Source organism: Artibeus jamaicensis, unplaced genomic scaffold, assembly GCF_021234435.1.
Source record: "Artibeus jamaicensis isolate MK-2021 breed Jamaican fruit bat unplaced genomic scaffold, CSHL_Jam_final contig_525, whole genome shotgun sequence".
Taxonomy (NCBI): domain Eukaryota; kingdom Metazoa; phylum Chordata; class Mammalia; order Chiroptera; family Phyllostomidae; genus Artibeus; species Artibeus jamaicensis.
The window spans coordinates 17,691,161-17,704,837 of record NW_026521874.1 but is presented as its reverse complement, the minus strand read 5'-3'; the positions used below and the strand labels follow the sequence as shown (position 1 = coordinate 17,704,837).

At 46.4% G+C, this 13,677-nt stretch overlaps 1 protein-coding gene across 1 annotated transcript; it reads right to left on the bottom strand.

The window, feature by feature from the left end:
* Window positions 1–764: 764 nt before the first annotated feature.
* Window positions 765–12,968, bottom strand: YWHAH (tyrosine 3-monooxygenase/tryptophan 5-monooxygenase activation protein eta). The gene is made up of 2 exons (XM_037166822.2): window positions 12,683–12,968; window positions 765–2,235 (listed from the first exon to the last, which is right to left on the bottom strand). The coding sequence occupies exons 1-2, from the start codon at window positions 12,767–12,769 to the stop codon at window positions 1,582–1,584; spliced, it is 741 nt and encodes a 246-aa protein (XP_037022717.1). The 5' UTR covers window positions 12,770–12,968; the 3' UTR covers window positions 765–1,581.
* Window positions 12,969–13,677: the final 709 nt, after the last annotated feature.

The window sequence follows — 13,677 nt, the reverse complement described above, 5'->3', positions numbered from 1 at the left end:
GGACAGAAATTGGGTCAAGGACATTTTCACCAGTCTAGTAGCAAGCTTTAGTCAAGAGTAAGGTATTTAAGACATTTGTGTAATGGAACCAATCCACTTAAAAAGCACATTTGGTCCTGGGCACCGAGCTGACGGTGGTAAAACTTGTGAGGGCTGGACACTGCCTGACAGAGTACAGCTGGTGGTGCCGAGCCGCAGGGTGTAGGGGCCTTAGGGTGTAGTGAAGAGGGGAGTCCACATAAGGGGTTAGCATGTTCCTTTTAAACTCAGAGGTTTGCTTTTCTATTTTAAATACTCAAGCTTTAATAATAGTCAAGATTATTTCAGGGATCCAGTTTTGTCCCTAATTAACATTTTATTACATTGAATATAAAGAGTATTTAGAGAAAATCTGAGGATATGCATAAGCTCAGCATCTACCATATCAACCAGCTTCCACTAGGGTGGATGGATCACCCTCCTCCTCCCTTCCCAAGTTAAACACAGACCTGACCGTTCACTGAGGTGCTGTATGTGGAAGAGAGCATTTTGGTCTGCTCGGATCCCATTATCAGGATAAGTGTGACTATGTCAGCTGGGTTCACAGAAAACTAATTAAAATGCATGAGTCTTAAGCATATATTACAAACTGTGTAATGAGATCAAAGGGCGAGAAAACTTACTGTATGAAAAATTAAAAACGCTTCAACATTTGAGAGACTCAGAATTCAAAATGGTGACCTGTGACACAGCTCCCTGCGGAGGGGAAATGAAGACCATACACCTAGAGATATCCCCAAAGCAGCATTTATTTACCCATTGAATTCCAAAACATTTAATTTAGAAGTCTGGCGTTTCGGTAATTACCCATCTGGATTGACATGGGCTGAAACACAGCGCTGTCAGGATACACAAGGACAATAGCCAGAGTTACAAAAAATAAACCCATGATTCTTAAACAATCGCCAAAAAAAAGTTACCAGGTATCAAAACTTTAGATGCACTGCATTGAAAAGAAGGTCTGTGCACATCATAACTTAAAGAGGCAAAAACCAAGGCGCTACGGAAACCTCACATTAACAGTTTATTGTAAAGCCGATGGAAAGGAGCACGTGTTCTCTTTGTATCCGCTTCCCTTAACAGTGTTCCATTAGCTGGAGAAAGAGGTGGGAGGGGTGAATTCATTTTCGCATGCACAAGATGTACTGCTTATTAACAAAACACTATTAGCTCATTTTAAATGGATCATTTAAATATCATTACAGCCTGTTTTGGCTAATTCTCCTTTCTAAACTTCCCCATTGCTTTCGCCTGAATTTCACAACTATCAACAGGCATAGTAAAATGCCTCATTCGGAACGCGCTTCTCTGGACAATTCTAATAGAAAAAGAAAGCCCCTGGGGGCTCAAAGCAACCATCAGTCCAGCAACGCCCATGAAGACTTATCTGAAACTGCTTCCCAGGGAGCAGGGGAGCAGAACTGAGTAGCTGTGCTGCCAATACAGATAGGTGTAGCACTAGATATTTAGTGACTGTGGCAAGGAAGAATTGGTGATGATGGGGGTGGGGGGTGAAGGAAGGGCCAGGGATCCTAAGGCTCTTCAGTTGCCTTCGCCTGCTTCTTCATCCTGCTGGTCGCTCGTCCAGAGGGTGAGGTTGTCTCGCAGCAACTGCATGATGAGCGTGGAGTCTTTATAGGAATCTTCGTTTAGTGTGTCCAGCTCAGCTATGGCATCATCGAAGGCTTGTTTGGCTAAGAGGCAGGCCTGCTCCGGTGCATTCTGGATCTCGTAGTAGAACACGGAGAAGTTGAGGGCCAGGCCCAGCCGGATGGGGTGCGTTGGTTGCATGTGCTCTTTGCTGATTTCAAAGGCTTCCTTGTAGGCTGCCTCAGAAGCTTCGACCACACTGTTTTTCTTCTCTCCGGAAGCTACCTCTGCCAGGTAACGATAGTAATCGCCTTTCATTTTCAGGTAAAATACCTTGCTCTCATACTGGAAATCATTGCAGTTCTTGATGAGAAACTTGTCAAGCAGAGCGAGGACATCATTGCACACTGTTTCCAGCTCCTTCTCAATCTTCTCCCGGTAAGCTTTAACTTTCTCCAACTTCTTTTCATTTCCATCAGCCATGGTCTTCTGCTCAATGCTGCTGATGACCCTCCAGGAAGATCGCCTGGCACCAACCACATTCTTGTAGGCCACAGAGAGGAGGTTTCGATCTTCGTTGGAGAGAGGTTCATTGAGCTCGGTCACCTGCAAAATGCCAAAGATAAACACTGAGATCCAAGTCTGAAAAATCTGGAAAGGAATCTTCCCTTCAACCTAATCAACAACCCTTCTCATAAACAACATTGTAGGCAAGACACTCCAGAGAAAAACCAATCAGACATGGATAATATCTGAAGGGAATATTGTAGTCTAGCTAAAGAAATAAACACTTGAAGCTCAAATTATTAAAGGGTAAGGGCTTTGAAAAATTAGTAATTCAGGCCCTGTTAAGATGATGCCTTCACCTTGGCAAAGGTACGGTGGGGAGAAAGGTAATCATGGAAAGGTTGTGAGATGATGGTTCATAATGGTGAGTGAAAAACCTCCAAAGGTTCAGCTATTCTGCAAAAGATATTCTCAACTATATGATCATGCCAGTCCTTTCTCAAATGTTCGAAAATCCAGAGACCTGAAGTCTGTTCCAGATTCTACTTCCAGCTTGTATTCTGGAAGAACCAATGAAACCTCCCTCAAATACTTACTAATAGATAAGAGCTTTGCAGATGAGATCAAACTCATGAATCTAGTGGCCAGAGTTTCAGCCTGCGTGGTTACACGTGGAATCCCAGTGGTACACCCAACCCTCCTCTAAGGCAGAACGGTTACATTAGTGACAGTGGTGTCCCAGCCTCTGCTGAGAGGAAGGAGAGCTACTCAGCACCAAGCTTCACTCTGACCTACCTGACAGGAAACCCGGACAGAAAGGCCACCAAGGATGAAAACACCACTTATTTTAATGGAAATGTTAAATGCCACAAGCTGCAACTCCCATCACTTAGTTCCCCATGACGCCACCTCCAGCTATGTCACTGGTAGAAAGGACACTGGACTTTGTTGTTGTTCACCCCTAGCACCTGGTTATGTGACCTTATTTGGAAATAGGGCCTTTGCAGATGTAATCAGTTAAGATGAAGTCATACAGGACTAGGGTGGATCCCACGTCCATTGACTGGTGTCCTAATAAGGAAAAGGAGATTTATAGACACAAACACAGGGAGAACACCTTGTGATGATGGAGGCAGAGAGTGGAGTGATGTGTCTACATGCCAAAGAACACCAAGGATTACCAGAAGCCACCAGAAGCTAGTACAGAGGCAGGGGAGGACCCTTCCCTGAAGCCTTCAGGGGGAGAACTGCACTGCCAATGCCTTGATGTTGGACTTCTAACCTTCCAACAAACTGATAAAATGAATTGCTGTTGTTTTAAGCCACCCAACTTCCTAGGGTTACCCTAGGAAACTATTACAGACTTGGAATCAGAAAACCTTGGTCTGGGCCCCAGCAAAGCCACTAACTTGCTAAATTGGCCCGTATCTCCTATACAGTAAGGAGATTCCTTATGACCTACTGATAAAGAGAAGCACTGGGGAAACCATCAACACTCAACAAAAAGAGGTGCTGCTATAAATCAAACTGAATAAGGACAGAAACTCCTCCAGTAGAGGGGGAAAAGCCAAGTTCATTGGAGAAAGTTATTAACAGCATGTAAGAACAGACAGCCTAACATGGACTGAGAAGACTGAGCAGTGGAGAATCAGAAATTTTAAAAGCAAAAATGTTGATAAGGTATTTGAAAACTTAGAACAAGAACATGTAAGTGTAACCATTTTGTATTAAATTAGGAAACTTGTGCCAAGTTCTTAGAAAGTGAAGAAATCGTCTACCACCACCCACCTCCCTAACAAAGCCCAAGCAAACGGAAAATGCCGGCCCCCCTTTCTCACGTATCCATTTCCCTATCCCCAGTACCCATTCTTCTGCCACAAATCTTTAGCCAGGGATTCTCTCCTCCTCTGTCTACTCTATCAATCCCGCCCCTCTTCTTTCTTCAGTGGGCTCTTTGCCTACAAGCCGCCCCCTTGCCCACTCCCCAGGCTGCCTGACAGCCAGGTTTCCGGATCTGCCTCACACAGACAGACGTGGTCTCTTGCATCTCTGATCTGCCAACCTCCCCTCAAATCCAGAGGAAGACCTGTAACCCACTATAGCGTTTTCTTCTCCAGTGAGTGCCTATAGACACTCATTTGCTTATTGGAAATGTAAAGTGTCTTTGCAGATTATTTGTCTGAACATTTGATCTTTTAAGGGAGAAACCTTTATAAATCAAAATCCTATCTCCAATACTCTGACAAGTCTCAGAATGCTTGAATCCTCCAGAATAACTTTGCTAGGGCGATAGTCAATAAAACAAAACATGAGCAAGAACAGAACTTGGAGAGCCCCTCAGATCTCATACTAAGCAAAAATGAGACCACCTGTCATTAAAACGCAAATATAGTCCTGACTGGTGTGGTTCAGTGGGTTGGGCATCATCCCTGGAACCAAGGGGTCCCCAGTTCGATTCCTGGTCAGGGGACATGCCTGCATTGTGGGCAGGTCCCAGTTCGGGGTGTGCTAGAGGCAAACGATGATGTTTCTCTCTTACCTTGATGTTTCTCTCCCTCTTTCTCCCTCCCTTCCCATCTTTCTAAAATGAATAAATACTAAATGCAAATGTATCCATAAGAACTCACTATATACTTCAGCCTGTACTAAAGAAAGCTGCTTGTGTTAGACTGCTGCAAAGACACACAGAGGTAATTCCCAAGAGCACATCGTTAAAAGTAAGTGCATATCTGAAATATATTTGTAATCACATAGGGAGGTTGTACCAGCGGCTCTGTCATTACTTAAAAAAACAAAACAAAACAAAACAAAACAAAACACTAGCCCTGGCTGGTGTAGCTCAGTGGATTGAGCGTGAGCCTGCAAACCAAGACGATCACGGTTCGATTCCCAGTCAGGGCACATGCCTGGGTTGCAGGCCAGTTCCCAGCGGGCGACACATGAGAGGCAACCATACATTGATATTTCTCTTCCTCTCTCTTTCCCTTCCCCTATAAAGATAAATGAATAAAGTCTTAAAAAAAACCACTAAGACAACTGGAGTTTACCTTGAGCTAGCTGTGTGACCTCTAATAAATTACAACCTGCCTGGCTCTGGCCAGGTGGCTCAGCTGGTTGGAGTGTTGTCCCATACACCAAAAAATTGTGGGCTTGATTCCCAGTGAGGGCACATACCTACGTCATGGGTTCAAACCCCAGTCAGGGCACATATGGGAAGCAACCCTTCAATGTTTCTTTCATATTAATGTCTCTCTGCCTCTCCCACCTCTAAAACAAAACGAAAAAAATTCAATAAACATATCCTCAGATGAATTAAAGAATAATATATTGTTAATATTTTCACTTTTATTTTAATGTATTTATTTGTAGAGGGAAGGGAAGGGAAGGGAGGGAGGAGAGAAACCTCAATGTGTGGTTGCCTCTCATGTGCCCCCACCGAGGACCTGGCCCACAACTCAGGCCTGTGCCCTGACTGGGAATCGAACCAGCAACACTCTGGTTCATAGGCCCTCACTCAATCCACTGAGTTATACCAGCTGGGGATCAAGTGAAGATTTTTTTTTTTTAAGATTTTTATGTATCTTTAGAGGGGAAGGGAAGGAGAGAGGAGAAACATCAATGTATGGTTGCCTTTCATGCATCCCCTGCAGGGAACCGGCCTGCAACCCAGGCATGTGCCCTGACCGGGAATTGAACCTTGCTTGTCTGGTTCGCAGGCCCGCACTCAGTCCACTGAGCTACACCAGCCAGGGCTATCCACTGAGCTACACCAGCCAGGGCTAAAATTTTTTTAAAAATAATTTAAAAAAGTAAAATAAGGTAGATCAGCCCAAACAATCTCCAGGGTCTTCTTCAGCTCCACTTTTCCTAAGCAACAATAAAAGGTATGGTTAAGGCATGGGATTGATGCCATTAATGTAAATGAAATGTATTGGTGGGTTTCAGGAATTCCCTTTCTCCATCGGGAAGAAACTGCCAAAAAAGGCTACTGGGCAATACTTACAATGACGCCCTCACAGGAAAAATAATTTACTAGGAGTATGAGTGTTTGTGTAACAATCATCTGGTTGCCTGCCAGTCTGAATGAATCACTATCAGCATCAGCTGAGGGTGACTAACTGGTATCACTAAGCAAGCATTGTTCTCAGAACCCCAGCCAAGGCCTCAACTGGGTACATTTAAATATAGTATTTTTTAGCATTCCTGAGTTACAATTCAGTTAACAAATTCATAGAATGAAGATAGTTTTATGACTTGATCACATAACTAAAGAAAACTGAGATTTTTCCCAGATTGGAATATTATAGATCAGAGGGAAATCAGATGGCCCACAGCAACAAAACAGATTTATAGCCAGTCTTGACTGGTGATACTTTATTGTAAGTAACCTTCGTTAACATTAGCCCCAGTTCCCAACACTTCAAATTCCAAAATACTAGGAGTATTTTGGGGAATAGTAGGAACCAGGAGTCTAAAAAGTTTGGTGCTACACGAAAAGAAGCAGACACTGGGAGGCAATGTAGCCTAAGGGAAAGAAAGGGAAGACTGACTACTGGCCCCAACCACACACGGAAAACCAGCAATGAGACTACCTAGAGATTCCATGGAGATGATTTACTGCATCTCTACAACCGTAGATTTCCAAATGGTCTCTAATTAGGAACGTGAAGACAATACAAAGGATTTTCAAGATAGAAAAGACCTAGACAATGGTTCGCAACCTTCTTTCCACAATTCCAACTCAAGTTCCAACACACTCTCACTTCTGCCTCGGGTCAGCTGCTCTCAGAGCCACTCGAGGCACTAATGTCTTCACGTGGCGACTCTGTAAGGGGGTCCCCACCACCACCCCGCCTCTGAGCCCATCTCCCCACCTCATTTAATCCTGTTTACACTCCTCAGGAAAACCGTAAACTGACAGACCCTTCCCATTTATAAATGCCCCCCTCCCTGTTTCCTTTAAGGACTAGACTCCCTTTCGGCCATTCACCTGGTGTCCTTGCCACAGGCTCAGGCTACACCAAGCCCCAACCCTGGGGCGCTCGCTCCAACACTACACAGCATTACTAACAGTCAGGAAGAACCTGGCCTACTATGAATTCATTTATCTATGACACCACTGCTTACTCAAAAATCCCTAGGGGCCTCCTCCCACTAACTCACAAGGCAATAAACTATGTGTTTGCAAGTAAAAATAGACCCACGGCCAAAAATAGCACAGGGACTATCTGGGAAAAGTTAAAAAGTTCTTATTCTGGGAAACGTCCAGTCTCAAAAGTAATACTGAGCAAACAAAAATGCCACTCCTAAAGGGCCAGGCCACAGTCAGGGTTGTCCCCTCTCCTGAACAGCAGTCCCATCCTTCATAGCCACACCATGCCCACTACCCTCCCATTTTTTAGTTACCCACACCCACACGCTACCAGCAAGCTTGCTTCGGATATTAGACTTTGTAATAGAATAAAATGGTTTCCATAAACAATTAAGTAAACATAATCATAAAATCTTTAAGCTTCATCAGCAGAATTGCACATGGTTTTTGGTTGTTGTTTAAAGTGAGCTAGAGGGATGAAAGCTTTTTGGGTTGACTCTTTCCCAAGTCAGAGCCCTGAAGGGAAGGATTCTGCCTGGTCCCAAGCTGGCAAATGACTGTCACCACTTGCCTAGGCCTGGAAAGACCCCACCCTGTCCTCACCAAGACAAGGCTGCAGGTCTGTAAGGCCACCAGAGGCTCAACCACAATCTCAGAGCAGATGGGTTCAGGTGATTAATATCCACTCCAAGATTAATATTAACCAAAAACAGCTACCTCTTTCCCTGGCTGGTGTGGCTCAGTGGACTGAGGACCATCCTGTGAACCAAAAGGCCGCTGTTCGATTCCCATTCAGGGCACATGCCAGGGTTGCAGGCCAGGTCCCCAGCTAGGGGTGTACTGAGCGGCAAGAGATTGCTGTTTCTCTCCCTCTCATTCTCCCTCCCTTTAAAAACAAATGAATAAAATCTTTAAAAAAAACAATCCCACCCCTCTATCATTGAGACTACCTGTGTCTTGCTCTGGACATAACTGGACACTTTCAGAGGTGCTGGCAAGAGTTAATTACAACCCCATTGGAATGGCATTACTGCATGCCATTGCCCCGAGGCACCAGAGGCTGTACCAGGTTCTGATCACAGGGAAGTGCCAACGTCCACGGGAGGGGAATGCCACAGCAGCCAGCAGGGGGCAGAAAACAGGTGGCCTCCACTTGGACACTAACAATTTTACCAACCTAAAGACTGAAATTTTAGGGGTCTATGAGCTTAAAAGCAACGCACAAAAACTGGTGCCAAGGATATAAAATACCACAAATACAATTTCAGAGAGTCCTGTACTTAATTCATAGCAGGAACTTGAAGTCCATTACCATTTTGCTTAAGCTAAAAAAAAAAAATCCTAATTTAAAAAAAAAAAAAACCCGGTCAAGAGAATAAGCAAAATCCAGATGTGTGATTTTGCCTTTTATGCACCTGTGCTACAGCTATGTTAGTAAGATTCTGTTCTTAATCAAACTTGGCAAACAATAACTTACATCTAACAGATAAACTTAATGTGTTCAGTAAGCCCACTCATGTAAAAGGCTTGGAATTTCACCATCCATGATGGCAACAGCTAACATGTGTGCTGGAAACATTATCCCTCAGCTGCATGGGGCACTATCGGGAACCATCACATGGTGGTTTAAGGAAGAGCTCTAAATTTAAGAGTTCAAATCCTAGCTTTACAATATGACCATGACAAAGTTAAACTCAAAATTTCATTTGTAGAACAGAGTTAATAACAGCATCCATCCAGAGCATCCAGAGTGGTTATAAAGATTAAATGAGAATGTACACATGTAGTAACAGCTACTGTTTACTGAGGGCCTAATAAGTCAAATGACCAACAGATTTCACGAACTTGACAAATTGTAACATGGAAAACACATTTGGGCTATCCCTGTCAAACCCTGTTTCTGGAAAACTGCGGCCTGCCCCTCATTTAGAATTTGACAAAAGTGAGAAAACATTTTTGGTTTCTTTAACCCAGTGATGGGCCCCTTGACTGTGGGAGCTCTTCCGGGGATAATTCAGGAAACCCAAACCCAAAAGGCAGGGTCCACAACTCTCACTTCAGTGCAACGAAGCTGTGAATCGTTCACCATTTGAGGTACCTTTTAATTCAGACTATTGCAAGAATCCAGAGCCTTCCTTCTTCCTCAGACAATAGATGACAATGCAATAATTACATCTCGAATGACTGGTTAGTGGGAAACAAGACCCACGTCTATGTGTGTGTGTGTGTGTGTGTGTGTGTGTATTTATTTCTTTCAGACTGTTGTACCAACATTGCTTTACAGTTTCACGCTGACAATTTTGGTATACCTCAAAATCATCTTCCCTTTTACACGCTGAGACATGGGTTACGTCTCACTCAGGGCCACTCAGTCCTGCTCTCCTTTTACAAATCACCTGCTCACTTCCCCACTTCCCATAATCTCTCAGCTGTTGGCAAAAGAGCCCTTTGCACTGGCTGGGCCAAGTGCCTCTTCCTCTCTGAATCCTGTTTCCTTAAGCTGCAGCTTTGTTTCCTGCACTTAAGATTTCTGCAGATATTCAAGTCCTTCATACGCATCTCTGCCCATCCTTTGTCAGTGTTGATAAAGGCTTGGGATTCCAGTCTTTCAGGGTTTCTTCCCGTTATTATACTCTATGCACGCTACTAGGTATGAGACGAGGAGAGCATCAAGGCACTCCTTCGCTTCACCTCAGAAACACTTCTTGTCTCTTCAGATTATGGAGTGAGGCAGGGAACTGCCGTTCTCAACGGATGCGAGACAGCACCACTGATCCCAATACACGTGATTTTTCTTACGGCTTACCCACACCATCCTCCAGCATCCTCCAGGTGATGCTGGTATAGCATAAAAAACACCAATCATACAAGGCAGTATTATTAGGTGACCATTTAAATTATAAGGAAAAAAGAAAACAAATTAGAAAAATTAAGGCTAAAAACCGAACTGATAGTAATACTAACATTACTAGGTTGATACTGCAGAGGACTCAAAGCCAAGATGGAAGTTTCAAGGTCAAAGTGGTGGCATCAGAACACGCCTTCACTCAGGTGTGCTGCTCCATCCTCCTTACAGCAGTCTACTTACCTGCCCTGAAGAAAACCTACATAAACCCAGAGGGTTACTAGAATTCACTCTTTCCAAAACCTCTTCCTAAGGCTTGTGATGATATTAAAATGAAGACTGAGTCTTCTCCATAATATTAAGAATTTAACATACAAACACCGACTAAGGTCTCCCACCAACCTCTGCCAAGTCCTTTCCAACAGATGCATTAATTTAAATGACACGCATACAAAGGCATATTTTTCAAAAGGCTATTATTTTTTAACAGAAGTTACCTTGAGGAAGTAGTTTATCGCAATTCTGAGATGACAGGATTAAAGCTTGGATTGACTTTTCCACGCTGGATGGCTTATCCAACCCACCAATCATTTCAGACCCGGCCATCAGATTCCCAACACATGGGGGAACCCACTAGCTGGCAAAATGCTATGTTAACAGCCTCAGAGAAAAACTGGGCGCAGCAGCTGCAGGAAAGCATTTTCAAACCTGCATATGAAGAACTGAAAACCCATTTTTTCTCTCCCCAAGCTATATTTTATTCTGGTCACGTCTCTCCATTCCCTTTAGGTTGCCTCAGGTTTCCTACAGCTCCACAACACACCTTCTAGTCCTTTCCCCTTAGCCTCAATTTACCTTCTTTCAAGCTTCATCCCTTCATTCCCCAAAGGGTTCCTACTACTCACAGGGTTAGCGAGGGCCTCACTGGAACATGCAGAGAAAACTCACCCTGCCTAACCCCAGTACCACTCAGTTACTGGGGAGAAGGGGCTCACTTAACTATGACTTTCTGTTGCAGTGTTTATCACAAAGAAATTAAAGTGCAGGATGTCTTTCAAGGAAATGAGTTTACATAGCCAGTCCTGTTTCTGAAAAACTTCTGAAATTAATATACTTTACATTTTTTTTTCTTAAAGAGGGCCTTCAGAATTACATAGACTTCAGTTCTGAACCTTCTGTCCCTGTTCGGATGAAAAGTTCCTATCTAATCCATGACATCATGTCATGTCACCACTGAATCAACAAATGGGCTGTGGTGGCAGTTTCCAAACACACCTTGTTCAAGTGTAGTAACGACACCATGGGAAACACAACTCTTCAATATGTTTCTTACCTGGATAACCCTAAACACTGACTTGAACAACATGCTTCATGTGATATTAATATCAAAAGCCTTAAAAGAATCTTTTCAAATGATTCTGAAATTTTAAGGTGCCTCTGGATTTGTAGTTTTTTTCCCCCTAAGAAATCCCCTCACAAGGAAAAGGACAAAGGAGCTATGACCCAGAGAAATAATTCCCAAATTTAAGCACATTAAAATTTGTCACGAGAACTGGGTAAAGTGAAGATTCCAGGATCCCACCCTCAGAGTTACAGAATCTTTAAGTCTAAGGTGGGGCCCAGACGGATGCTCCCTGGTTTCAGGAGGTTGTATACAGGATGAACACAGTAGGTGGGTGGCTGCAGTTGTAGCTTGACCACTGTGTGACCTTGAGGCAGAGAGAAAGTAATGTACATTTAGAGAAAATATAAAATAAGGTTAAGTCACAGGGACAGTAACAGGATAACCGGAACTCTCAGAAACGCAGGTGGTGTCTAATCCACTGCATTTGCTAGGGTGTGGCTTCCCCGGACTCCTTCACCGGAAATCAGGCTGCAGATCGATCTGTGAGGGTCTCGGGAATGTAAAGGCAGACTGGCTCGTCTCGCTTTTAAGTCACACCTCGTTTTAATCTCCAGGCAGATGGGCGCAGCATCAAACCTGATAGTGGGGCCCCACGCCCGCCGCCCTCCCGCCCGCATCCACGCCTAGACTGCAGGTTTGGGGTCTTCGCACACAAAACCAGACCCCGGGTGTGGGAAGACGGGACAAGCAAGATTCCGGCGAGCAGAGCAAAGAAGACAGAAGTACAGACTTAAGTCGGGGCAGCAAAAGCCAGGAGAGACAGGGCGCACTAACTAGATGATTCTTTATTACAAGTTAGGGTATTGAGAAAGAAGACGAGGGGAGTGAGCCCCGGATCTAGAAGAACGCTGCAGAAGGAGGAATGTGTCTGCTGCACGTTTCCTCTGGCACCCCCTCCCCCCACGTAGGGCTCTGAGCTAGGATGCGGCGACCCTCGCCCGCCCACCCGAAGGGGGACACAGACACCCGTCCATCCCAGCAAGGCTGCAAGCGCGACCCCGAGCGGCTCCCTGCCCGGAGACCCCACCCGGGTCCGGCCGCAGGAAATGGCGGGGCGCCCAGCAGGCGCGGGAAGCATGGACTACGGGCGGGCGGCCGCGCCCAGCCCGGTCGCCCCGGGCCCAGAAGGAGACGCCGCCCGGCCATCCATCCCTTCCCCACGCCGAGCCCCACGGCCGGCCGCCCGGGCTCCCGGCGCCCTCACCGCCTTCATGGCGGAGGCCATGTCATCGTAACGCTCTGCCTGCTCGGCCAGCCGCGCCCGCTGCAGCAGCTGCTCCCGGTCCCCCATGTCGCTTGTGGCTCGGCCTCGTCTCACGCTCTGCACCGCTCGCTCGCCCGCCTGTCCGCTCCCCTGTCTCAGAGGAGGCCGCCGCCGCGCACGCGCACTGGCTTGCAGGCCGGCCCGAGGCTCAGGCTGCAGACAGCGCCGACGCTCGCGCCCTCTCGCTGGCTCGTCCCGCGCACAGTGGCTAGCGCCGCGGACGCCGCTGAGGGAGGAGACGCAGCCGCGCCAGGGGGGTGGGGGGGGGGGGGGAAAATGGGAAGAAGGGAGGACGCCTGCGCAGTGGGAGCAGAGGAGCAGAGCGGCGGGGACCGGCCGGAGTGGGAGGGGGGAAGGGCGGGCCGGCCCTAACGGTCTATTTCAAGGTGACGTCACCTACTATAAATAGCTGCCGCTGTGGCCCCGCCCCAGAGCTGCGCAAGCGCCTTTCGGGTGCTGCATTTTACCGCCGCATAGGTGGAGGTAGGAGAGAGGGACGCGGGGTGGGGACTGCAGGCTAGAAGGGGTGAGGTGATGGCAACGAAGTGGGCAGTGCTTTGGCGCAACCCCACCCAGAAAAGCGCCTTTGAGTCCAAGTTAGAGGTCTGGCTTGAGAAGAGCCCCAAAAGCAAATAAACCTAGTGCTTGGAGAGTCCGGGAGACCGCTTGCCCCGAGGGGCGGGTCCAACCCGCCCTGCAGTCTCTCTGATCCGCGCCCCAATGGCGGGTGGGTTCCGCTGGGCCACACTATGCACTGCCCCACCCTGATAAGGGGCTGGACAAACTGTGCCTTCCTTGAGAGGAGGGACACTCCTATTGGGAGCTAACCCAGTGCTGTGCCTTTACGGTTATAATCCTATGTAATCCTCACAACCCACTCCGTTGGTGGGCACTACTGGGCTCTCCGTTTTTTCAAAGCCAGAATAGTGACTTGC

Coding starts and splice junctions, on each gene's coding strand:
- YWHAH (XM_037166822.2), bottom strand. CDS start 12,769: ATGGGGGACCGGGAGCAGCTGCTGCAGCGGGCGCGGCTGGCCGAGCAG. Junction 2,236..12,682: donor TGGCCTCCGCCATGAAGGCG/GTGAGGGCGCCG, acceptor GGCATTTTGCAG/GTGACCGAGCTCAATGAACC.